The following is a 24,255-nucleotide window of genomic DNA, read 5'->3' as shown; positions in this document are numbered from 1 at the left end:
GGTTCTGCAGCTCCCCCAATGGCCACTTGTTTCTCCACTGTCTACCCCCCTGCTCTGAGGTAGTTAGCATTCCTAACTGGCCAGTGAGAAAACCTGCAGAAGTCAGATGACTCACCAAAAATCTCATAGACTGGAAAGGAGACATGCAGGAACTTGAACTTATGATTTGAATCCAAAACTTCTCATACTTAGATGTACCGACTACACGAGGTGTTTGGAGACAGGAACCAGGTGTAGATGGGCACACAGAGCCACTGAGTGTTTACACGCACACATGCACACACACACACTCCTCTTTTACAAACGATCTCTTTGCCCCCAACTTTTTAAAGACTTTTTTTTAATCATCTTATTGGGGACTCTTAAAGCTCTTATCACAATCCATATATCTATCCATTTGTACATATGTTGCCATCATCATTTTCAAAACATTTTCTTTCTACTTGAAACCTTGCTATCAGCTCCTCATTTTCAGCCCCCAGTTCTGGATGCCGCACTACTCCCATGCTTTCCTCTCCCTGGAATGACCCTGTTTCGTTAATGCAGCCCCCAGAGAGCAGCAGCAGGAAGGCAGGCTTCCCCACACTCCAGCCCACTTCCTTGCTTACCTCCCTGCTATCTATTCACACGGCCAGGGGATCTTCGAGAAATGGCAGAGCCTTCCTCAAGTGAGAGCCAGAGCCCTGTCACAGGGTCCTCCCATTTCTTTTTTTATGTTTTGTGTACATTTTTTAAAAATCATTTTATTAGGGGCTCATACAACTCATCACAATCCATACATACATAAATTGTGTAAAGCACATCTGTACATTCATTGCCCTCATCATTCTCAAATCATTTGCTCTCCACTTAAGCCCTTGGCATCAGGTCCTCATTTTTCCCCTCCCTCCCCATCCCCTCCCTCATGAACCCTTGATAATTTATAACATTATTTTGTCATATCTTCCCCTGTCCAACATCTCCCTTCACCCATTTTTCTGTTGTCCATCCCCCAGGGAGGAGGTCACATGTAGATCCTTGTAATCGGTTCCCTCTTTCCAACCCACTCTCCCTCTACCCTCCCAGTATTTCCACTCACACCGCTGGCCCTAAAGGGATCATCTGCCCTGGATTCCCTGTGTTTCCAGTTCCTATCTGTACCAGTGTACATCCTCTGGTCTAACCAGACTTGCAAGGTAGAATTTGGATCATGATAGTGGGGTGGGGTTGGGGGAGGAAGCATTTAGAACTAGAGGACAGTTGTATTTTTCATTGGTGCTACATGGCACCTTGACTGACTCATCTCCTCCCCTAGACCCTTCTGTAAGGGGATCTCCAGTGGCCGACAAATGGGCTTTGGGTCTCCACTCTACATTCCCCCCCTCATTCACTATGTTAAGATTTTTTTGTTTTGATGATGCCTTATACCTGATCCCTTCAACACCTCGTGATCACACAGGCTGGTGTGCTCCTTCCATGTGGGCTTTGTTGCTTCTGAGCTAGATGGCCGCTTGTTCACCTTCAAGCCTTTAAGACCCCAGACGCTATACCTTTTGATAACGGGCACCATCTGCTTTCTTCGCCACATTTGCTTATACACCCATTTGTCTTCAGTGATTGTATCATGGAGGTGAGCACCCAATGATAAGGGTTTTTGTTCTTTGATGCCTGATAACTGATCTCTTCTGCACCTCGTGATCACACAGGCTGGTGTGTTCTTCCATGTGGGCTTTGTTGCTTCTGAGCTAGATGGCCGCTTTTTTACCCTCAAGCTTTTAAGACCCCAGACACTATATCATTTGATAGCCGGGTGTCATCACCTTTCTTCACCACATTTGCTTATTCACCCACTTTGTCTTCAGTGGCCTCCCATTTCTTCCCCCAGCCTACCTGATAGCCTTCAAACACACTAGGTACACTCCCACCACAGGGCCTTTGCCCTGCTGTCTTGCTACCTGGCACACCTCCATCAGACACCTGCATTATTGCCTTGCCTCCTCACCTTTCCTGACCACCCAAATGAAAAACTGCCTCCCTTTTCTCTGCATTCCCCCCTCCCCTCTTTTCATGTTTCATTTCTTCCCAGAACCTGCTGTCATCTGTTCTTTGTCTGCGTCTGGCCTTCTGTCTCCTCCTAAAATGTGAACTCCATGGGGGCAGAGATCTTTGTCGGGTTTGCTCGTTGCTGTATCACCAGGACCTAGAACAGTGACCAGACTGTCAGGAAACTCACTGCCATCGAGTTGATGCTAACTGATAGTGACCCTACAGGACAGGGTAGAACTGCCCCTATGGGCTCCTGAGACTGTCACTCTACAGGAGTGGAAAGCCTCATCTTTTCCCCATGGAGTGGCTGGTGGTTTCAAACTGCCCAACCTTGGAGTTGGCAGCCCCAGGCTTCTCAACCCACTACATCCCTGGGGACTGTGAGTAGAGACTTGGTGGATATGTATTGTATGGATGAATGGTGCCCTTTGGAAGAACGAAAGAATGGATGAGTCCATTGACTCATCAGTCAGGAAGGAAACCTCCAGGAGAGAACCCGAGGATGACTCCCAGACTGCAGAGGGTGGGAGCCAGAGAAGGGACCCGGAGAGACATTCAGGAGGAGCAGCAGCACTGCCGGGACCACTGGCATCTGGGAGCAGCAGCCATGAGTCACTTTTTTCCTTCAAGGCCAGGGGAGAGGCTGGAACTGGAAATACTAATCATCCTGTGAAGAATTGCTCCTCTTGGCGGTGGAGTACACACAAAGCCATTCTGTTTATTTTCCTTTGGCCCCAAGCAGCTGGGCCTCTTTTTCATCCTAATTGCTTTGTTTTAAGTTGCTGTCACTTCCCAGGATCCAAGGCAAATTAACTGTACCAGTGGAAGACGCAGCTGTCGGCCAGCAGGCCGCCTGTGATAGTGCCCTCTATGGCGTGAGATGTGACCCTGTGGAGGGGACCTTTGGGGACTCAGCCTAGCCCTGCTTTCTGTTGCTTCATGATTCCTCCCTAGTGAGAGCTGGGGAGCACACAAAGAGGGAGCCTCCCTGGAAAGCATCTCAGCAATTGACAAGGTAAAGTGGGCAGGGAGCCCCACTGGATTTCCACAGACAGAAGCTAGAAGTTGAACTCCTCTCATACCACATATAACAACCCAATGCAAAAATGGAACAGGAACTGTGCATTAGGCTGCTTACCCCAAAATGGATCAAAAACCTAAATATAAGGGCAGAAAACTCATAAAAACACACTGGGGCAAAGCTTCAAAAACATGCTTTTGACATTGAAGTCTTAGATCTGGCACAAAGAGCGTAAGCAACAAAAGGCGAAATAGATAAAGTAGATTTCATCGAGATGAAAAACTTAGGTGACTCAAAGGAATTTGTAAAGAAGTGAAAAGATGATGTACATATGGGAGAAAAATCTTTGGAAAGTACCTTCCTGATAGAGTATATCAGACTAAGCTCACCAACCGAAAGAGTATTTTTTTAAATGGGGAAAGGATTTGAAGAGACATGTCTCCAAAGTGCCATCGGTCATAGGAAACAGCAAGTCAAAACCACACTAAGATAGCCCTTCACACCCACAAGGATGGTTATGATCAGAAAAACAGAAAACACATGATAGCAAACTCAGACTCACTGCCATCCAGTCCGTGCTAGCTCACAACCACGCGAGAGCACGGAGCCTGGAACTCTCCGTGAGAGTAGAAAGCCTCGTCTCTGTCCCACTGAGCTGCTGGTGATCTCAAACTGCTGACCTCAGTGGTTAGCTGCCCAACGAGTAACCCAGCACAACCCCAGAGCTCCACTGTGGGCAAGGATACGGAGAAATTGGAGCCTCTTTCCATTGTTGGGGGAAATACGAAGCTATCCTACACCCTTTGTCACGTTCCCCAACTCCCTGGGTGTCTGGCACAGAGACCACATTTGGGCACAGCAAAGGATACTGGAAAAAATGTCCATCTCAGTGTCTTGCCTTATTACTCAGTTATGGGAACCAGAGAAGTGCCTTATGGGAAAGGGTGATACCTCAGTGACAGGAACCTGGGGCCTTGCCTGCCAAGCCTCTTGAACTGGAGGGGAAAAAACTGACCTTTAGCCACTCTCAGAGGAGTGGCTGGGAATGAAACCAGAACCAAGTAGCTAAAGGCCTGCAGCCCTAGCCCATTTCCATGGAGTCGATTCTGACGCACAGGGTAGGACTGCCCCATAGGGCCTCCAAGGCGTGGCCTTCGCAGAAGCAGACTGCCATGTCCTTGTCCCACACCGCGGCTGGGGGCGGGAGGGGTGTTCAAACTCCTGGCTTTCTGTTAGCAGCTGAATGCGGGGCCAAAGCTACCAGGGCTTGTCTTCTGCACCCCCTCACTCACTGGCTGTCTTTGAGGGGATTCTGACTCACACGGCTCGATAGAACAGGGTGGAACTGCCCCCTGTGGGTATCTAAAACTGTACATCTCTATGGTAACAGGGAGCCTCATCTTTCTCCTGAGGAGCATCAGGTAGCTTTGAACCGCTGAGCTAGTTGTTAGCAGCCCAGTGTATGATCCTCTGCACCACCAGGGCACTATCCCTGGGTTTAGTGATAGGATTCAGCACCTGTGCCAACTCAGCCAGGCTGGAGTCCCAATCTGGGAAGTCAAGATTGCCCTCTAGGGAGCTCACTTGTCTTGGCTTTAGTCTCCCACCCTAAGTGCTGATAACATCTCGGGTTGCTCCCACTCCTTGGTCCCCCTGCTGCCACCTAACCAGGGGTTGGGATGAGCCTGGTGGTGGCTTCCTTAACCTCGAGCTCAGTGTGGGCCATCACAAAGTGTGTCACTGCTGTGAGCCTCTGCCAGGCAGAGTGGCTTGCACTTTGCTCTGCTCAGCTCTGCTGCCATGAAAAGATACCAGGAGCTACCCAAAGGACCCCATCAGGGGCTCATGAGCCAAACTGGACTCTCTCCCTTCTCTTGGGCCTTGGGGACCTTGTGCAGATTAACACCAGGCCACTCCCAGCAGCCAGGATCTCTTCAGTTTGTCAAGTGGATTCTGTCCTAAGACTTCACAGTGGAGTAAGGGAGGCGGCCCCACCCCACCCCCATGTGCCAGTCATCCAGTTAAAGAACCATCCATTCCCTGCTGGAGATAGCCCCTCACATGGGCCAGGACTTCCAAACCTCAGCTCAGCTTTCCTCTGAGACTCTGCTCAAGGTCGACTGGCTGGCTAGACATCCTCAGTGCGCTACTTGGCAGCCATCTTTACTTTCCCCACCCCCAAATGTTCTGTCATTGCAGCCAACGGCGCTGCGGGTGCCAGCAAGACAAGCCGCCTCAGGCTAGGTTAAGGAGGACAGGGCTTTGTTGGAAGGACGTTGGGTCGCTCGAGGTCTCCTGGGAGGACAGAGCACTGGGCTGCAAAGGGACAGGAGGCGAGCAAATGCAAGCAGTGAAGCAGCAGCCCCTCCGAAGCCGCAGCCATAATAATGGGGCTCTAGGCTGGGTGGCCCCATGCCTGAAGCCACCTGGCCTTCTGTGAGTGGCTTGTGCCACTGGGCCAGGGCAGGACAGAACTTTGACAACATTCTAAGTGGGCCTACAGCAAGTAAACTGGGTGCTACTAAGGAATAAGGTCCCTAGGTGGGTGGCCCGAAAGCAACTATGGCCACTTGGTCTCCCCTCCCACCAGCTCCAGCGGCTCTGCTGTGCTCCGTTGTCCAGTTCCCCTTGCTGGCATCTCCCTGGCCACCACTCTGCAGGCATTCCCCCTCCTGCCAACTGTCCAGAATCTCCTTCCTGCACTCTTTCGCGGGAAGAGCCCCTGCGTACTCCGAAAGGCCCACCTCTCTGTGCCCTCTCCCGGAAGACTCCTAGCCAGTCGAAAGCTGACCTCGCAGCCTGGCTCAGTGCCCGCAGCAGGTGTCCCTCTGCCTGGCCTGCACCAGAGGTGGTAGCTTATGAGCTTTCTGTCCGCATGGTGGAGCCCCTGATGCCCCCATCTTCTTCTGGTGACCAGCTCAGGGCGGCTGAGGCTCACAGACTTGTTTGGTGGCTGGGGACACATGGAACCTGTGAAATAGTCATGCCCTGGTGCTGGTCTCTCCAGGGTCCCTGGCTCCCCAGCCCCAGCTTCCATCTTTTCCTCCCATTTCCCCATCTTGTCACTCAGTTCATGCCTTTGATCAGCCTGGAAATGTGTCTTATTGACAACCAAGCAAACAAATCAATTATATGATGGCTTGAAAATCTTGAGCAGGGCAGAGGTGGATGACGCTGTGTGGGCCACAGCCCAGGAGACACAGAGCCTACATCTCCGGAGTGGCTGGCCTTATAAGGATAGGTTCAAAAGGAGAATGGGCAGAAGGGCAGGCCGCCTGCCAGGAGAGCAGGAGGCTGGAGAGGGGTGGGGCTTGGGCTGAGCTTGGCAAGGGTGCTGGCGAGAACCCAGTCCCCCAGGGGGAGGTGGCAAAGAGCTACCTCCAGGGACACTTGTTGGACCAAAGCCTGGCTGTCCCTCTGCTGTCATTGCCACCATCACTGCACAGGCACCAACCTGCTCTCAACAGCTGCCAGCCCAGAACTGGGCACTCTCCCAACTCCTGGCCCAGCAGTGCCTGGCATCCAGCTGGCATACATGGAAGGTTTGCGGGGCAGAACAACTAGGAAATGAACGGCTCTTTGGTGGAAGTTTTGGCTTATCCACTGGGCTGTGGTCCCCGGGACACAGGGAGATGTCCTTTTTCGGAGAGACCAGTGTGGGGCTGACTACTGAATAAAGCAGCGGCTCCCAACCTGTGGGTTGTGACCCCTTTAGGGGTCAAATGACCCTTTCACAGAGGCTGCCTGATTCATAACAGTAGCAAAATTACAGTTATGAAGTAGCAATGAAAATAAGTTTATGGTTGGGGAGTCACTATAACACGAGGAACTGTATTAAAGGGTCTTGGCATTAGGAAGGTCAAGAACCACTGGGATAAAGAGCTTGGCAGTTAGGTTCAGTGGGTGCTGCCCTTGAGTACAGCAACCAACTCTTGCCCTGCTTGGGGTCACCCTGGTCCCCAGCACACAGGCACACACATCTCAGGCCTGTTGCTCCCCCTGAGGACAGAGGATAAAAGAGACCGACAAGGTAAGAGCCCCTCAAACCCAGCAGGTCTGGGAACCAGGCGCCAGCCCCAAGGCCCTGAGGGTCAGGAGAGCAGTGACCTCAGAGCTCAGCAGTCCTGGGAGCCTCCAGTCAGACTCTTCCCAAGTGTCCTTTGGCAAGCCTTCCCTTAGCCAGCTGGCACGTCTTAGGGGCCTCCAGGGATACACTGCTGAGTTGAGTGCTGCCCTTTCCCGGAAGTCCCTTTCTATGGGGTAGAGTGCTCCCTTGGAAGTCAACGCAGGAATTCTCTAATCCCAGAGAAGAAGGGAAGGAAACAGCTGAGAGGGAGGGCGGCGGGCCCAGGAAGGGGGAGGCACCAGATCCCTGGAGGGGACTGGAAGGAAATACTCACCCATCAACCCCTCCCCCAGCAGCGGGGCTGGGTACTCAATACGCAAGGGTGCACATTTGGAAAGAAGCTTTGGATGCTGTAGGAAGGTGTGTGGGCTTTGGGAGAGAGACTGGCTCCAGCCATACCGAGAAGCAGAATCTTGATGCAGTGAAAAATGTGAACCTGGTCACTATAGATTCGTAAGTAAGCCTGTGCTTACCTGGCTTGTTGGAAAATTGCCAAGGGGTCCGGAGGCTCAGCTGGTGCTGGCGCTGGCGCCGGAGAGGGTTGTCGGCTGTGTGAGATTGACTCGGGAGAAGCAAAAGTCACCAAGGTCCCTACAGAGGTGAGGTGGGAGCTACAGCAGCGGTGTCTGCTTAACCTTGTCTGGGACCCTGGCCTCTGGGAGGGCTGCTTTATTGGAACTTCCGCCCAGTGTAGAAAGGCAGGTAGGTACTCAGGGTCCTTTTGTTCTAAAACAGAAATGTCTCTTGTGTACACAAAACTCTTGTGTAGTTGCACTGGGCTGCGACCCTCAAGGTCAGCAGTTTGAAGCCAAGAGCCGATCCTCAGAAGAAACACTGGGCTTCTGGTAAAGAGTTAGAAACTCACAAGGGCAGTTCTACCCTGTCAGATAGGATCGCTATGAGTGGGCATCAACTCAATGGCAGTACGTTTTTTGTTTTATTAACTCCAAACCAAACCATCTGCATCCAGTCTATTCTGACTCCTAGCAGCCCCGTGTCTGTTGTTGTTGGGTGCTGTGGAGTCAGTTCCAACCTTGGGCCACCACAGAAGGCAGCGCTGCCCGGCCCTGCCCTGCCCTGTGCCATCCTCACAAATACTCCTTGGCCTGCGCTCATTGCGTGACTCCATCTTCTTGAGGGCCTTCCTTGTCTCGCTGCCCCTCTACTGTATCGAGCCTGATGTCCTGCTACAAGGAGTGGCCTCTCTTGATAATCGGTCCAAAGTACTTGAGAGAAAATCTTGCCATCCTTGCCTCTAAGGAGCATTCTGGATGTACTTCTTCCTAGACAGATCTCTGTTCTCTTGGCCGTCCATGGTACTCATGCTTCTTCACCAGCGTCATCATTCAAATGGATCGATCCTTCGTGGGTCAGCCTTAGTCAACGCCCAGCGTTCATGGGCACATGAAGTGACTGAAGGAAGATACCATGGTCTGGGTCAGGTGCACCTGAACAACCCAATGGCCGTGGAGTACATCACTAGCTATTGATTATTTAGGGTTGAGCATTGCCCTCTGTGGTGGGCCGCCAAAGACGTCCCAAGGCACTGAGTGGATCGCTGCCCGTATCCCACAGGGCACTCCCTGAGTCCTCTGCCCTCACCACCTTTTCACACCCTGAAGACCAGAGAGGCTGTCCCTGGGGCGAGGCTCTGCCAGGTGAAGCCTCATTATAAATGCGGAGATCTGTTAACTAATAATGAGGAGGAGGCTCGTAGTAATGAGAGTAGCAGAAGCACTGATTCAGAACCTACATTCTACCGGGTATCACTTACAGAGATACCTTGCTAAAAGGTAGATTGGGAAGAAATGCAAATTCCTTGTTAAAGGAATACCTTTAGATCTGGAAGAAATGCAAGTTCAGGAGGGAGTCCAACCGGAATGAACCAGTTCAAAGCCCTGGATAGTAATGATTATGGAGCAAGGCAGGAAGGAAACGTGTATAAACAAAAATGCACTAGCTAGCGGGCCACCATTTGTGTTGACTACCTCATTCAGACATCCAAATTGGGTCATTTTAGTCTATCTTTCATAGACGAACAGATGAAACAGAGAGGCTGTGTGACTGTCATAGGTCACTGAACTAGTTGGAGATGAGATGGGTTATAGTTTCAGCTCAGACCTGATTTCAAAGTCCAGCCCTCTAGCACCATGCTATTCTGCTGTCTGGGAGGGAAAACAAATTATACTAACAGTTCCCCCAGTGAGGTCTCCGTTTTAATCAAGCAATAGTTTTCTGGTATGGAAAGGTTCGGAGCCGGTGGCAGAGGGTATGAGGAGTGACGTGGGTGCTTAGGTGGCAGTCTGATGGGCATGAATGAGGGTCCAGTTATCTGGCCACATTTGCTCAGGGGGATTTAATAAGGTAGACCAAAGTCAGGAAGTTCCCTTAACCAGAACATACAGCTTTGGATCTAAAATTGCATCATTAAAATGAAGCTTTAATTTGTACTGCCTTTCCCAAATGCAATTTTAATTTTGGCAATAGACGCATGACTAACTCTATGTCATCTTGTCTATTTTCTCAGATCATTTGCATGGCCTGCAAGTTATTCAAAGCGTTTTAAGCACAGGGAATATTTTTCATGTGAGTCCAAGTTGGCAGGCATCAGGCTTAGTGGAAAGCACCCAGGGGCTGGATGGGCCTCAGGAGACCAAGGTTCTAGCCCCAAACTAGTTGGAACAAGGTGGCGGAGTTGAAGCTCTGAGAAAGGTGGACGTCGGTGTGTTTCCCTGACAGGCCTCAGCCCGTTTGATGGGTGGAGAGGGCTCAGAGGGTTTAATTGTGTCGTAACTGCCGCACAAGACCAGCTGGGAAGGGGCAGAGCACCAGCGTCTTGGTCTGTGACCTCTGAAGTCATGGTCAGAGGCCCCTCCTGCAATGGTCCTCTCAATCCCTGGGGGCCCCCAGAGCAGGCCTGGGGTAAAGGTGAAACTGAGGTACAGGGAGATGGACAGACATAACTGACAGGACAAGGGAGAGTGGAGACAGAAATAGCTTTATTAGTGGGGAGCTCCCGGACGAGGTTCTGTGACCTAGGCCAACAGATCAGAGAAGTCCTGCTCAGCAGCCAGGGGAGGGAGGGGTGGGGCACGCAGGTTTTTAAAGGAGTGGTGAGGATTGTATGGCAATGATGGCAATTGGCATATGGGGTCTGGACACCCCGGTGTCAACTCCTTGCTGCTTTCTTCAAACTCGGAACATCTGGTTCCACCGGTTATCTTATCTGGCTGACCTCTGGGGGCGTGCAGGGAAGCCGTGCAGGGCCCTGACCTGCTGCAGCTTAGTCCAAACAGTGCCATCCCGATGCATCCGCTTTCCAAACAAGGAGGACTGATATGGTACCGCCTATTATTAGAGCAAAGGATGCCCAGATGGACTGGGTGAGGGCCCCGCGCACTGGCTAGGGCCTGTGAGTGAGAATCCCCAGAGACCTTCGTACTGAAAAGCAAAGCAGATTTCACAGGGCCTTCTCACCAAGCTTTCTGCATCCAAAAATCCAGGCCTGGGGCCTGCGACTCATTAACAAACTCCTTAGGGGATTCTCAAGGATAGCTGGCCCATCTGGAAACTTTTGACCTGGCCCAGTTGGTTCCCAATTTTCCAGGGGAAACTAAGGTCAAACTAGGCCCAGAGTCAATCATCGGCAGGACCCAAAACAGTCAGATACACTTTCCATACCAAAGCTAGGAGCCAATAGAACCTAAAGGAACTCCCCAGGGGACCATCAGTTACACGTGCACAGTTTCAGGAGTCCGATGCAGGTGGTCTGGTAAAGTCCCTCATCCACCCTGGTCAGCTCCCACTCATTCACCTGCCCCTCTCAGGAGGCTGAGGCTTTGGGGATTTACACCCCACCCACTCCACCCCCGCCCCTTTGGCATCATTCCATCTACAGGGAGACCAGCGCGCATTACTTTAGGATCCCTCAATCATTTTAATAGCACAGTTGGGCAGAGAGCCAGGCCTGGCTCCAGGATGGCCCACGGCAAGGTTGAGGTGGGGGGGCGGGGTGGATCGGACGAGTGGTCGGGACATCACAGGGCACAGGCCACTAGCTCCTCCAGGGCTTGTTCTCCCTGGTTGCCGTGGAGAAGCAGCACCTCCTTGACCCGGTCCTGCTGGAAGCCCATGGCCCTGAACTGCTCCCAGAGCCGAAGGAAGTCCCCTGCCTGCTCAGGTGCAGGGAGGATGGGAGGGGGAGGGGGGAAGAAGGCTTAAGTTAGCACCCCAGGAGCTGTGGGGCCTCCAGCCAGGTGAACCTGGCTCCTGGACTCCTGGGGTAACTGGCTCCCAAGCTCCACCCTCTGCAAAGGAAGGAAAGCCCCAGCCTGGCCCATCTTGGTCTCTCACCCCTCTGCCTCAGGAGCTCCACTGTTTGGTGCAGGGGCCGGGGAGTCAGCGGCACTCTCCTTCTGGCTGCAGCCCTGCTCAGCCCCACACCCCTCCTCAGCACCTCTGTGCCCGACTGCCTGCTTCCTCGGCCCCTCCCTCAGCCACTGTGGCTGTGACAGCCCCTCAGCCCCAACCAACAGGTTGTCTTCATCCTTTATGGGGCACTTGGGCCCTGCCGCTGCCTGCCTTCCACCGAGCAAGTAGACAACCTCATCAGAGAGGACAGGCCTCTCTGCTCCTCGGGCACCTATCAGGGTGTCTGACAAAGGGGGGGTTCCATACGATTTATTGTGTTGATTCAATGAAGTAAAAATAAATGAAACCCCTGCCTCTCTCTCTGTGCTTCCAGTTGGCCCCCACCTCCCAAATTCAGGTCCCCCAGGCAGGCCTCAGCAGGCAGTTCCACCTGACTCCAAGAGTGGTCCCACCTTCCCCAGGGCCTGGGTAGGAAGCCCTGCTCACCTGGCTCTCAGAGAACTGGAACATCTCCATGGCCTCCTCCACCAGGCCCTCCTCATAGCCCTGCAGCTGCAGCCGGTCACAGGCACTGAGATAGCTGAGAAACTGGGCCAGAAAGGGCAGGGGGAGGGGCCATAAGAGTGGTGGCAGGGCAGCAGACCAGGGGGAGCTCTGGACCGAGTGGAATGGGCAATGCCCCTCACACACACATCATGGCCCCAGAAAACCCAGAAGATGGGCAGGGGCACCCCCCAAACACACACACATGTCCCCAGATACCCCAGAAGACAGGAGCCTCCTCCCAGATGGATGTCAGTGGGTCTCCACCAACTGTCCCAAGCTGGAGGCTGGAATTTCTGAGAGGGGCCGTTGAGTGGGCTAGGATGTATGGCTCCAGAGCCTAATGTGGAGAGGGCCAGGCCTCAAACATAGCCCCGCTGACCCACCCCTGGCCATCCCACGTGTCTGAACCACCCACAGAACCTGCCCAGCCTCCCTGGTGAGCACCCACGAGTGGGAGGTGCTCACCTAACGCAGCCCATCTCTGTCACCTATGACTGCAAGAGCTGCTTCCATCATTCGACAGCCCTACAGCCGCGATGCAGTGTGGGGAGGGGAGGGCAGGGAGACAGCAGAGGCCATTCAAGTCACTCTGCTTAAGTCACTGGGGAGCTGCTCTGGGTGCCTCCTCATTGGGGTTAAAGGCTTGTTCTGGCCCTACCCCAGGCCTCCATTCCTCCTCACCCAACCCAAGGCCAGACTTCCCTCCAGAAGTCTCTGTGACCCTCAGTCTGAGCTGAGTGCTGGGCAGGCCTTAAAGCTCCCACAACTCCCGGAGCGCCCGTCAGCACATAGGACTAGTTGCTTACTGATCTTTCTCATCTTCTCATTCACTAACTTTTTGTTCCTGGAGGTAAGGGCAGTGCCAGCCACACCATTGTGGCCCCAGATCCCAGCAGGACAGGCGTGAGCTCAATCATGTATGCCTAGTTCATGAAATGAATTCCAACAGCCTTCACAGAACCCTGGGTTAATGGGGGGATAAGCCAGACCCCAAAGGACAGATGTCTGTGCCAGGCCAATCAAAGCGGGCTTTCGAAGCAGCTGGTGCCAGATGAGGGTGGCAGACCATGAGCATGCTGGGGGAGCTCTGTGAAGAAGAGCAGGTTCCTGCAGACTTTCAGAGAGAGCCCAATGGAAAACACTCCTCGCCTGGAGCAGGGGTGGGCAAACTGCAGCTCGAGACCCATAGGCAGCGATTTCAGCATGTGCATGTGGCTCTGAAGTAAAATTGAAAATTTCACAGGATATTATTCAGATTACGGTGATTTCATTTGTTTGTAAAAATCTATTTATGGCTCTCAAATAATTTTTAAATGGTGTGAGGGGCAGGATTGGCTCTTCCATCTCAAAAGTTTTCCCACCCCTGATCTAGACTAATACTTTTCAAATGGTTTTTGCTTCTGAACTATTGGCCTGGAGTCCCAGGAGGCTTCGCCCCTAAAAGTAAGATCAGAGCTGTTCTGGGAGCTGTGCCGTGGGCAGGACTCCACCCTCCAGGTTTGCTTCTACAGTGGAGATGGGCTCCAGGCAGGGCAGTCTCCCTCCACAGTGCTGTATCCGTCAGGGGCAGCAGCTGACGGAGATGCTCTGAGCTGGCTGGACCGTAGACAGGCTTTCCAACGGGGACCCCGGAAGAGGGGACCAAGGGCCAGAGGTGGATGTTTCTTCACTTCATGAGTCATCTCCAGGTATGGGTTCTCAACCATGGTGTTCTTTGTAACCACCTGCGGAGCTTTAGAAATGACAGCTGCCTGGGCCCCACCTCCGGAGTTTCCAGGACAATTGGTCCAGGATGTAGCCTAGGCTTAGGGGTGTTTCAGTAGCGCTCCATGTGACTCTCAGGTGCAGCCATTTTTGAACCAATGATTTGAGCGATGCCTGACTCAGCCCAGTAGGCCCCAGGACAGGCTGCCTATCAGAGGCATTTCCAGACCTTTTAAAATGATACCTCCTTCATCTCCATCTTGAGCCCTGGTGCACAGTGGCTAAAGTACTTGGCTGCAAACCAAAAGACCGATGGTTTGAGCCCACTGGCTACTCCATGAGAGAAAGATGTGGCAGCTGGCCTCTGTAAAGAATTAAAATCAAAACCCCATAGTTACTCTACATAGGGCTCTGGGACTGCACGTCTTTATCCCACAGAGCAGCTGATGGGTTTGTGCTGCGGGCCAATGCCCATTCTACGCCGGGGCTCCCTTTGAGACCCTGAGGGACAGTTCTGGTTTGTCCAATAGGATCACTCTGAATTGAAATCAACACAACAGTAATGTTTGTTTGGTTGTTTGGGTGGGGGGCTTGAGATCCACCCCAGATCTATGGACTGGGGCCTGCAGGGTGAGGTGTCAGAATCTGCATTTACCAAAGGGTAGCTCCTTGTTTGGCTTTAGGGCCACCAGGCCCCTAGGAGGGTGATGGTATCAGCTTCTGATCATGGGTGATCAGGGCTACAGGGCCACCCAGAAGTCCTTGACTCCACACAGATATGCCCCTTCAAAGGAGCTTGATAAGCTTACAACGCCACGGTCAGTCGGATCTGACCTGTCCCATACCTATCCTGCCGGACATTCAGTGACCACACTGATCGGTGGGAAAGGAAGGAAGGAGGGAGGGACAACATTTGCCTTTTATCTTCCTTTCTCCCTGACTCTTCTGAGTGCTCGGGCTCCTTCACTGAACACCTTCCCTCCTGGGCTGCTGGTGGTTTTTTCTCTAGATGAAGTGTTTACTACCTTGTCTGTCTTTGGGGAGGAGGAAGGCTCTGAACTCGGTTAGTGGTGGGGCTGCCCAGAACAGACAGAAGACACTTGGCTGGGAAGAGACGGCGAAGTCATGCAGCCCTTGGTGCCTGGACGCTGGCTGTCCACCAGGGAAGAAGGCCACCCAGGGATCCATGGGCCAGTCATTTGGTTGGTCATGTCTGGAGATCCCTTCCAGCCCACCCGTAGGGAGGCCAGTACCGTGTGTGCTCTGACTAACCTTGATGCTCTCCTGCCACCCCATCCTCACTGTTGAGATGTCCAGAGCTATTATCTCTGGGCACGGAGAGGCTGGGGGCAAGTCAGAACGCCCACCAGGAAGCCTGTTGCCTCACAATCCTCTTGGCTGGCTTCTTGACCCAGCCCCTCAGTTTTCTGCAACAGTTGAAGGTAGTCGCCCCTCTAGATCTACTCCTACATTTCACATCAGCCTGGGATGCAGTCCCATAAGGTTCTCAGACAAAAATAAGAGCATGTGACCGTGCAACAAGGTCTGGAAGCAGATTAGACTGGCTCGAATCCTGGTGCAGCCACGGACTGGCTGTAAGAATCCTTCTGGCCTCAGTTTCCTCATCAGCAAAATGGGAACAATAATAGCTACTTTGCCGGATTGAAAACGTCTAATAGGATACCTTCAGACTGAGGGAGTAGCACAAGGAAGGAGTTAGCACTTCTCGCCTCCCATGTGGGGGCTCCCCTGCAGAAAGGTTCCCTCCAGGGCTGGAGCTGGCCAAGAAGGAAGCTGCATGTATTGCCCCACCTCCCCACTTGGCGGGAGCGCATCTTATTTCTAGTTTGTGGTGGTTGGATGGTTTATGTCTCGAACTTGTATGAAAGTGGCGGGGTGGAGTCCAACCTGTCAATCAGGTCAGTTTCATGATGCCTCCTGGGGTTGGGGGGCTTTTGTAAGGCAGAACTTCCCCTTCTCTTTGTCCCTCCACCTCCCTGCATGTTGGGACTCTCTGCCTGCAGGAGTGGCCCGTGTGGGTCACCGAAACTTGAGAGCCAACAGCACCCTGCCATGTTTCTACCAACCTTGGATCCGCCTGGCTCTGCATCCACTGGTGTGTGAACTTCCTGCATTCTATCCCCCTTTCCGCGGTAGCAGCCTGCAGCTTTGAGTCTGAAGAAGCTCTAGCCAGCGTCAGACCCATGGACTTATGTTCGACTGGGCTGGGGTGCTTTCTTGATATATACTTACTTCTTGATCAAAAGTTCTTTCTTATACATTTATGAGCGTCACAGGTTTTATTTCTCTGAACAACTCAGTCTAACACATGGCTTCAGTCTGAGAGTCACTTCATTCTCCTTTTGTCCTTCCTTCCCTCAACCTCAGAGATCCAACATTCAGGAGTCATCAATGTTTGTGGCCAGGATGTCCCAAGGCCACTGATGGCGAAAGGACAGGAGAAAAGAGTAAGTGCCAACTGCCCTAGAACCAGTGGCCCAGCTTCTCAACCATGGTGGAGAGAGACATGGCGATGGCTGGTGTGTGCCACTGGCTGCACAAAGGGGGTGTTGCATTGCAGTGGAGGGTTATGAGTCCTGACAATGACGTGCAGTATCACCTTCCGCCCGGTCCCTGTCCCTGTTTTGCTTCAGCTCAGCACTCAAGGTACTGTCAGTCTGCCTCCAACTCCTCTTCCCTACCTGTCTCCCACCACCTGCATCATGCGCCCTCTACTCCACCAGGACAGGTGTGAATCAGGGTCTCCCAAACACTGTCCCTCGTCTCTAGAACACCATTTCTTCTCCTTCCTACCAATGCACACTCCATCGATCCTGGAAGTCCAGCTCAAGGCTTAGAGACTCCATGAAGCCTGGCTTAATTACTAGAACAGCTCTTCTCAACCTGTGGGTCACGACCCCTTTGGGGTTCAAACGACTCAGGGGTCGCATAAGACCATGGGAACCCCAGCGGTTGTCAGCTGTCCCGGCTAGCACAAGGCCTGGGACAGTGTTACACTGCTGGAAGAGTGAGTGAGTGCTGCCCGGTGAGGTCTGGCTCCACGCACTGTTTTCGTGTTGTGGTCGCATAACCTCTGGGCAGCGTTTTGCACCTTCGAGAGTGGAGCGACTCCTCCATGGAGCTGGTCCTCGTCTGGATGCAAACATCACTTACTGCCTTTATTAACATGTCCTTATCACGGTCTTTATTACATGACAAGTAAGAGCCCCATCTCGGGGATGGCCAGTCATTTTTCTCTTTCCTCTTCCATATTACAATAATAATTTTAAAAAGACCATGGGAAAACGCATTATTTCCGCTGAGCCCACCTCAGGCTGCCAACCCACAGACTGGTGAGCACACAGTTATTCCCACTGCTGCGTTTCAGTGTGGTCTGTCACACAGAAGTCGGTAGCTGAGCATTCATCCCTGCCCTGTTGGCTGCGTCACCGGACTTTTCTAGTGGCCTTTGGGGGGGTGGAGCCTCTCACATTCTTAGTTATATTGGAGTTCAAATTTTAGAACAGACGGGGATGCCATCCTGGGAACGCTTCTGTCCGAGAATGGTGAGTAAGTAGCTGCAGCTGCACAATCCCCATCTGTAGGCTCCACTCACCTGGCTCAGGCTCTGTCTCCCGGTCCTCTGCAGGCCCGCGATGGCCCTACGCAGGGGGTACCCCAGAGCCACCACAGGCCCGATGAGGTCTTGCTCCTCCTGGCTCAGGGCAGAGAGCAGGTCCGTCGAAGGAGAATCGGGGAGTGACTGGTTCAGGTTGAGAGGCTGGGGCAGAGACTGAAACACAAGATAAGTTGGATATACCATTTGCATGCCACTCAGAAGTGATACCCTGCTGAGACGGACATTTTAAAAGGCTTCTTTTGGTAGCATCTTCTATCTAGAATGTAGGGGCAAAGATTATGTGGGATTTCGAATCTCACAGACTAGTTTCCCCCCTCAGCTCTTCACCGTTTGCTCAGTTTACCCGTGTGTGAGATGGAGCAATCATTGTAGGAGTGTAGTGGGGCTTCATTAAAGTGACAGCAAAGTGTCTGCATGTGGTAGATGGTAGCACGTCATTTAATGCTTCCAACAACCCTGCGGAAGAAAATGATAGGCCCGTGCATTGTCCCGCTTTTTAGATATTGAAATCTAAGTTCAGAGACCCTAGTGATCCAATCGGCTGTACATATTAGTGATCTAAACTCTATTCAGAATCAAAGCCAAGGTTTTTCACTCCCATCTTCCCAGCAGACCACCCTTTGCCATCTGACAGGGGGCGACTTGGCAGGGACTGGGCATATCTGCCCACACATCAGTCGTGGCAAGACTGGTGAGAGGACGCAGACAGGCCCTACACCAAGCAGGACAGCCTGGGGCGGTTTCCACTGGTTTGTTAGCAGCACTCAGACTCATGCCCCCCCACCCCCCAAAGAAGCCCCAGCTGCCAAGCCTAAACAAACGCACCTCCCTCCCAACGCCCAGGGCAGGGGTCGGCAAGCTTCTAGGACAGAAGCACCAATGCTGTGCCTCACAATTTAAAAATTATTCAAGAGCCATAAATACATTATTTTTTTCTAAAAGAAATGGAAGTGTTAAATGACTAATATCCTTTAACTAAAGCTGTGTACTGACAAGAACCACATAAGGCTGGAGGGCTGAAGTTTGCGACCCCAGGCCAAGCTATAGGGCTGCTGCCGTGGTCCCTGGGCCTGAGGTATCTTGTGTGAATTCCCGGCCCTCTCAAGAATTTCCTTGCTCTGGTCCCATCCTAGGGCCCGCCCTGAGTTTATTCTTGCAAACTTTTGAAAGATCCTTAGCCTCTCCTTGCTTTTAGTTCCTCCCCTACAGAACAAGACCGTCATTCGCTCCTGTAGTTGCGGCCCTGTAAATTTAACCTCCACCAGAGAACTGGGCAACAAGACCCAGTTTCGGAGGTAGACTCTGCGGCTGTCTTTTGAAGGTGTTCTGTTGCCAGCCTGGCCTGCTAGGGGTGGCTGGGGTGTGGGGGGCAGCGGACGGCAGTGTCCACTGTGGAACGTCACCCTCCCACAGTTTGGAAGGGCCCATTTGAGGTAAAGGGACACACGATTACGAATACAAGATGAAGTGCGGCCCCAGGAGGGAGCTGAGGCTGTCCCAACATGGCTTCACTGTAGAATCACTTTTGCTCCCATGGCTGGTCACTGTCCACGTCCCCTGTCCTGCGGACGCCTCGGCCTACCACACCTCACCTTTCTCTCAAGGCTCGGCCCCCGACTGCCTTTGGCCGGCTCTTGGGCCTGGCCACTCCAAGCCCAGAACCTGGCAGGAGGTAACGAACTGTGCAGTGGCCATGACGCCACTGGGCCTCCCCTTCGCCCACCCCTCTCACCGTGGAAAGCTCTAGATCTGAGGCGCGTTCCCGAATTCAACCTGCATGCCCTGCACACCCCTGTGCGCCGAGCCGCTGCGGGCTCCGGAAGGTGGCAGGCGAAGGGCACTCGAAGGAGGCTGCCCAGTGGGCTGGGCACCTGAGGGGTGCTTACCGGGGAGGGTCCGGTGGGCGGCTGCACGCAGAGGTGGGGGCGGGGGCCCCCAGGCTGCGCCAGCTCCCCCTGCAAGGGCCGGGAGCACAGACGCCTGTCGGACAGGGGGCCGCGCTCCTCCTCCTCCTCCTCCTCCTCCTCCTCCTCGCCCTGCTCCCGGGGGGCCGTGTCCAAACCTCGGGCTGTGGCCCTCGCTGGCACTGGCCGGTCCTGGGCGCTGACCAGCAAGAACCAGGCCGGGGGCGCTGACGCTGTGCCCGGGCCACCGCACTGGCATAGGCTGGGCTCGCGGACGGCGGCCTCCGCCCAGAAGAGAGCCTTCCTCTCCAAGCCGAAGTCGTGCTGCAGAGGGAAGCCGGGCAGAATGGGAGGTTACAGAAAGATGGCGCACACGAGGCAATGATGAAGGGCCCGAATCGAGCCCCCCACTGACCCTGGGGACCCTATGCCACGGAGCAGAGCAGCTTTCTGGAGCTGCCCACTTTTCCCAGAGTTCCTTTAGGGGTGACCCAGTCTCATCAACAATGTGTATAAGATCTACCCTTTTGTAAAACCTGAGTAAATTGTTGGAGTATTTGCACACATAATACATATAAGAATCTCTGAAAGGATTAAAAATACATAAATAGTGAGTCAGCAGTGAGTCATAGGTGGGGAGGGGAGAGGGTTGTCAGTCTGAGCTTTTCCCTCCACCAAAACCAAACAAACAACTCCAAAACCCACCACAATCTATCAAAACCCAATTACTGCCAGTGAGTCAGTTCTGACTCAGTGATCTATAAAGGGCTTCCCTGGCTGAAAACCTTTGGGGGACAGCCAGCCTCCGCTTTCTCCTCAGAGGGGCCTGTGGCTTTGAACCGATAGCCTGCCTTTAGCAGTCCAGCACCCAATAGCACCATGAGGCCTCCTTCGTAGTCTCCCAGGGGCGGGCCTGTAGGTCAAATCCCGCCTCTCTACATTTTGGTAAATCAAGTTTTATTGGAATACCGCCTTTCCTTTCCTTGTTTGCCACAGCTCTTGCATCAAACTCTGAGCAGAGTGGAGTAGTCTTGTCAGGGTTTTCACCTGTGCCAGTGCTGGCGGTGCCGTGGTTATGCATGGGGCTGTTAACTGAAAGGCGGGCAGTTTGAACCCACTAGCTGCTTCCCAGGAGAAAACCAGGACTTTCTATTCCCACAAAGGGTCACAGTCTCGGGAGCTCAACCCTGCCCTCCCTCTGGGGCCGCTACCAGTCAGCAGTGACTGGTTGAGTGCGTTTGGTTTGCAAACCATTTTCTATTCTTCCCATTTTTAAAACCATGTGGCTATAATTTCTCTCTAAAAACGGAATTAATTTTGGTTAAAGAGGAACTACAAAATAACAAAAACAACAATGTCACCCTGCCAAAGCTTGAACTGTGGGACGGACAGAGGAGGCAGGCAGAGGAGATGAGCATGGCTCTGAGGTGTGAACATGTGCTGGGGACACAGGCCTTGTGATGCTGGGGTCACCTGAGTGGCAGCTTTGCTCTCCTCACGGGACAGGAGAGAGGAGGAAATGCAGGCACGAGACTGGTGCACAGAGCAGGTGCTCAATCACCGCAGCGTGATTTCCTTTCCCTTTGGGCCACCACAGGCTCAGCTGGTAACATAACCACCGCTCGACCCTGGGTCTGAAGCCCTGGTGGTGAAGTGGTTAAGCACTCAGCTGCTAACTGAGCAGCCCGTGGTGTGACTCGCCCTGCCATCCCAAGTCTGCTTCTGTGAGGACTGCAGCCTTGGGGCCCCTGGGGGCAGTTAGCTCTCCTCTGTCCTACGGGGTCACTGTGGGTTGGAATGGACTCAACAGCCACTGGGTTGGTCGCTCGCTGTGGGGAAATGTGCTTCCAGTTCCAGGCACTCAAAATACGCCCAGGTGAATACCAAGGACTGACCAGGCACACTTAGGGTCTCCTCCTCCTCTGTTGGTGAGTTTGGCCAGGCCATAAAAGAAAGAGATCCAGGGAGAGCAGGGCTGGGAAGAAGTGCAGTTGCTCACGCTGAAAACAGGAGCAAAGCCCCGATCAACACCTGGACTAGGCTCCTAGACAGGGTCTTCTCATGGCGACAGGGAGGCAACCAGAAGTCTCTGCTACTCCACTGGCACAGTCTCCACAGCTGTGCTGACCTCCCTCCCCGTCCCCGCCCAGGTCCTGTGGCTCTGTGCCATCTCATATCCCCCGAGTGTGCCAGAGGCATCATGTATGTGCGCTCTGTGTGTGCTCTGCCCCGGTGTTCTGAGGCCAAAGGAAACACACGGCCTGGAAACAAACCCCAGCGGAGGAGACTAGGAGAAGGAAGAGGTCTCACTGGGTGCGGGGGCTGGGGTGGGGAGTTGTATAAAGAGGCCAGCCAGAGAAAACACCTGGCTCTCTTGTTGGTAGTAGGAGCCCTGGTGGCTTAGTGGTTACACGGAAGGTGAGCATCATGGAATGCCAGTTTAATAGAACAAAGTGTTCTAGCATTGAGGGAGTACTGGAGTGCAGGCCCACTGTCCATCTGCTACCTTAATATTAAGCCTACAAATATATTAATATATGCCCATAGATCTAGTTCCTCATTATATGTAAATATATTTACATATATACATACCTGTAATTAGACCTCTATAAATGCCCTTTGCCTCCTAGCTCTTTCCTCTATTTCCTTTGACTTTCCTCTTGTCCCACTATCATGTTCAGTTTTCATTTAGGTTTCAGTAATTCCTCTTGGTTACATTACCCTCCCAGGCCTCTTATACCCTCCTCACCACCGATTTTGGATCACTTGTTCCCTTGTCCTTGGGTTTGTTAACACCACTTCCTTTCCCCCACTTCTCCCTCTGCCATGTCCCCCTGAAACCATCAATCTCAATAGACCTGCAGAAATAATAATATGCACAAAACAAGACAAAGCAAAACAAAGCAACAAAACAACAACAAACCAATGACAAAAAGAAAAGCTTATAAATAGTTCAAGGTCTGTTGAACTATTTAGGAGTGTTTTCCAGTTGAGTCTGATGGGGTGCCATGCCCTGGCTCCGAGGTCTATTTTTTGTATTCCCTTGGGACTTCCTTGCTCGGTTCCCCTTGCTTTGGTGCGGTGGGGTCAGATGGAGCCCAGTTCCCACACTGTCTCCAGTATTGTCCCCCATAAGGCCTTGGGTCAGTGAGGGATGTCGTGTCTTGTAGTAGGGCTAGCCATATGGTTCTCTCTGTGCATTGGCTGCTCTGAGCAAGGATATGATCCTCAAGGCTTGCTGGGCCAGGATATGCTCCACTCTCTCTTCCTCTCCCTTCATTTGCTCCCGTGTGCTCTGATCAGCCATGTCCCTCTCCCTGAGCTGTAGCTTTAGTGCTGTCCTCTGAAGTAAATCCTTCTGGGGGGAGGAGAACCACTGACTTTCAATTAACAGCTCAATATTATCCCAGTGTACCACCAGGATTTCTTTCTCCTGAGGTCACTGTGGTATGACCACATGGGCTTAGGGGTTGTGAGGCGAAGGTGGGCGGGAGGGCATCTCCCACTGTGAGGGCCACAGTCCTGGAGCATTCTAAGAGCACAGCCAGGAAAGACTGCTCTGGGTCTGCTTGGGTCTTTGGGACAGTAATCCCTTCTAACGTTCTCCCAGTAACTGTCAGAATTTTAACAAAGGACTCTGGAAATAGTGTCTTGGCCTGAAGGAGTAATTCCTCTAATGCAGGCGTCCTCAAACTACGGCCCGCGGGCCAAATGCGGCCCACCAAGGACATTTATCCGGCCCGCCGCGTGTTTTTGCCCCATTTGTTTTTTACTTCAAAATAAGATATGTGCAGTGTGCATAGGAATTTGTTCATAGTTGTTTTTAAAACTATAGTCAGGCCCTCCAACGGGTCTGAGAGACAGTGAACTGGCCCCCTGTTTAAAAAGTTCGAGGACCCCTGCTGCTTAATGGAGGAAGTTCAGTGATAGGCTGGTCAGGAAGAGAATAATTGACATGTCCTAGCGAGGATTTGTAATCAACTTCACACAGGCAACCTCCTAATTATTCTAAGTCCCAAACAAGCCCTCCTGAACAATCCCATCACTTAGCCTTCTTTGTAAAAGGCCCTTTCCTCTACTGCATTACTTCCAAACTCCCCAGAAGGTACCAGAGCAGGAAACAGATCCCACCAGGAGGACTCAGCCTCACCCACAGACCCAGGTGCTAGGAGATAACGCGAGACAGAAAGACGGCTTTACCATGGAGCCCAGCAGAACCTCTCTGCAAGCTGCGACGCTGAGCTCGGGCCCAGGACTGCACTCTGTGTCCACCACAAGTCCCCTGGCTACTTTGAAGGGGACACCATCTAGGGCGTTCATCATGTCTGTCCCAGCGAGTGGTGGTAAGAGCGAGCTGAGCAGGGCGAAGGCAGGATGCCTGGTGACAGGGAGAGTGCAGTTCTGAGGATTTGGCTCAAGCCTCAAATGGCCTTTTAGGGGAGACAAAAAGCATAAGGATTTAAAAGGAAGAAATAAAAACCACCATAATTTGTCTATAACATAATTGCATGTAGAAAATCCCAAAGAATCTACAAATAAAGTGATTATAATCAGTAAGATAATTTAGAAAGGTCATTTAGTATACTAAGGCAGACGATCAAAAGAAACTCCAAGCTGCTAAATGACTTGCCCATTCCTCCCTCCCATCTCAGAAAGTTGACTGCTTGTTGACCTGCCCATTTTTCCTCCCCTTACGGGAAAGTCTCTGTTGGTGATTAATTTTAGATTGCACTCCCATGTTCCCAGGTTCTGGACACTACAACTGGTTTTGACTATTCTTCAATATATCGTTTGTTTTGATTATTTTCAATATTGTTCCCTTGGCTGTTGTCATCTGAATGGTGTAGTTAATCTTGTTGTGATAACCAGGATGTTGACAATCCATTTTGGTATTGTCTCTTTTATGATCAGCTTGTCA

At 52.4% G+C, this 24,255-nt stretch overlaps 1 protein-coding gene and 1 non-coding gene across 2 annotated transcripts; one reads left to right on the top strand and one right to left on the bottom strand.

Annotated features, from left to right (window-relative positions):
* Positions 1-11,209: 11,209 nt before the first annotated feature.
* On the bottom strand, positions 11,210-23,657 carry UBAP1L (ubiquitin associated protein 1 like). The gene is made up of 5 exons (XM_075535569.1): positions 23,538-23,657; positions 19,320-19,661; positions 17,410-17,586; positions 12,030-12,131; positions 11,210-11,344 (listed from the first exon to the last, which is right to left on the bottom strand). Exons 1-5 carry the CDS (start codon positions 23,655-23,657, stop codon positions 11,210-11,212), a joined length of 876 nt encoding a protein of 291 aa, XP_075391684.1.
* Positions 16,759-16,961, top strand: LOC142431174 (small nucleolar RNA SNORA74). The gene has a single exon (XR_012780723.1). It is a non-coding gene; the product is annotated as a small nucleolar RNA SNORA74 (small nucleolar RNA).
* Positions 23,658-24,255: the final 598 nt, after the last annotated feature.

The sequence above is a fragment of the Tenrec ecaudatus genome, chromosome 17, assembly GCF_050624435.1.
Source record: "Tenrec ecaudatus isolate mTenEca1 chromosome 17, mTenEca1.hap1, whole genome shotgun sequence".
NCBI classification, from domain to species: Eukaryota; Metazoa; Chordata; class Mammalia; order Afrosoricida; family Tenrecidae; genus Tenrec; species Tenrec ecaudatus.
This window is presented reverse-complemented; position numbering and strand designations above follow the sequence as displayed.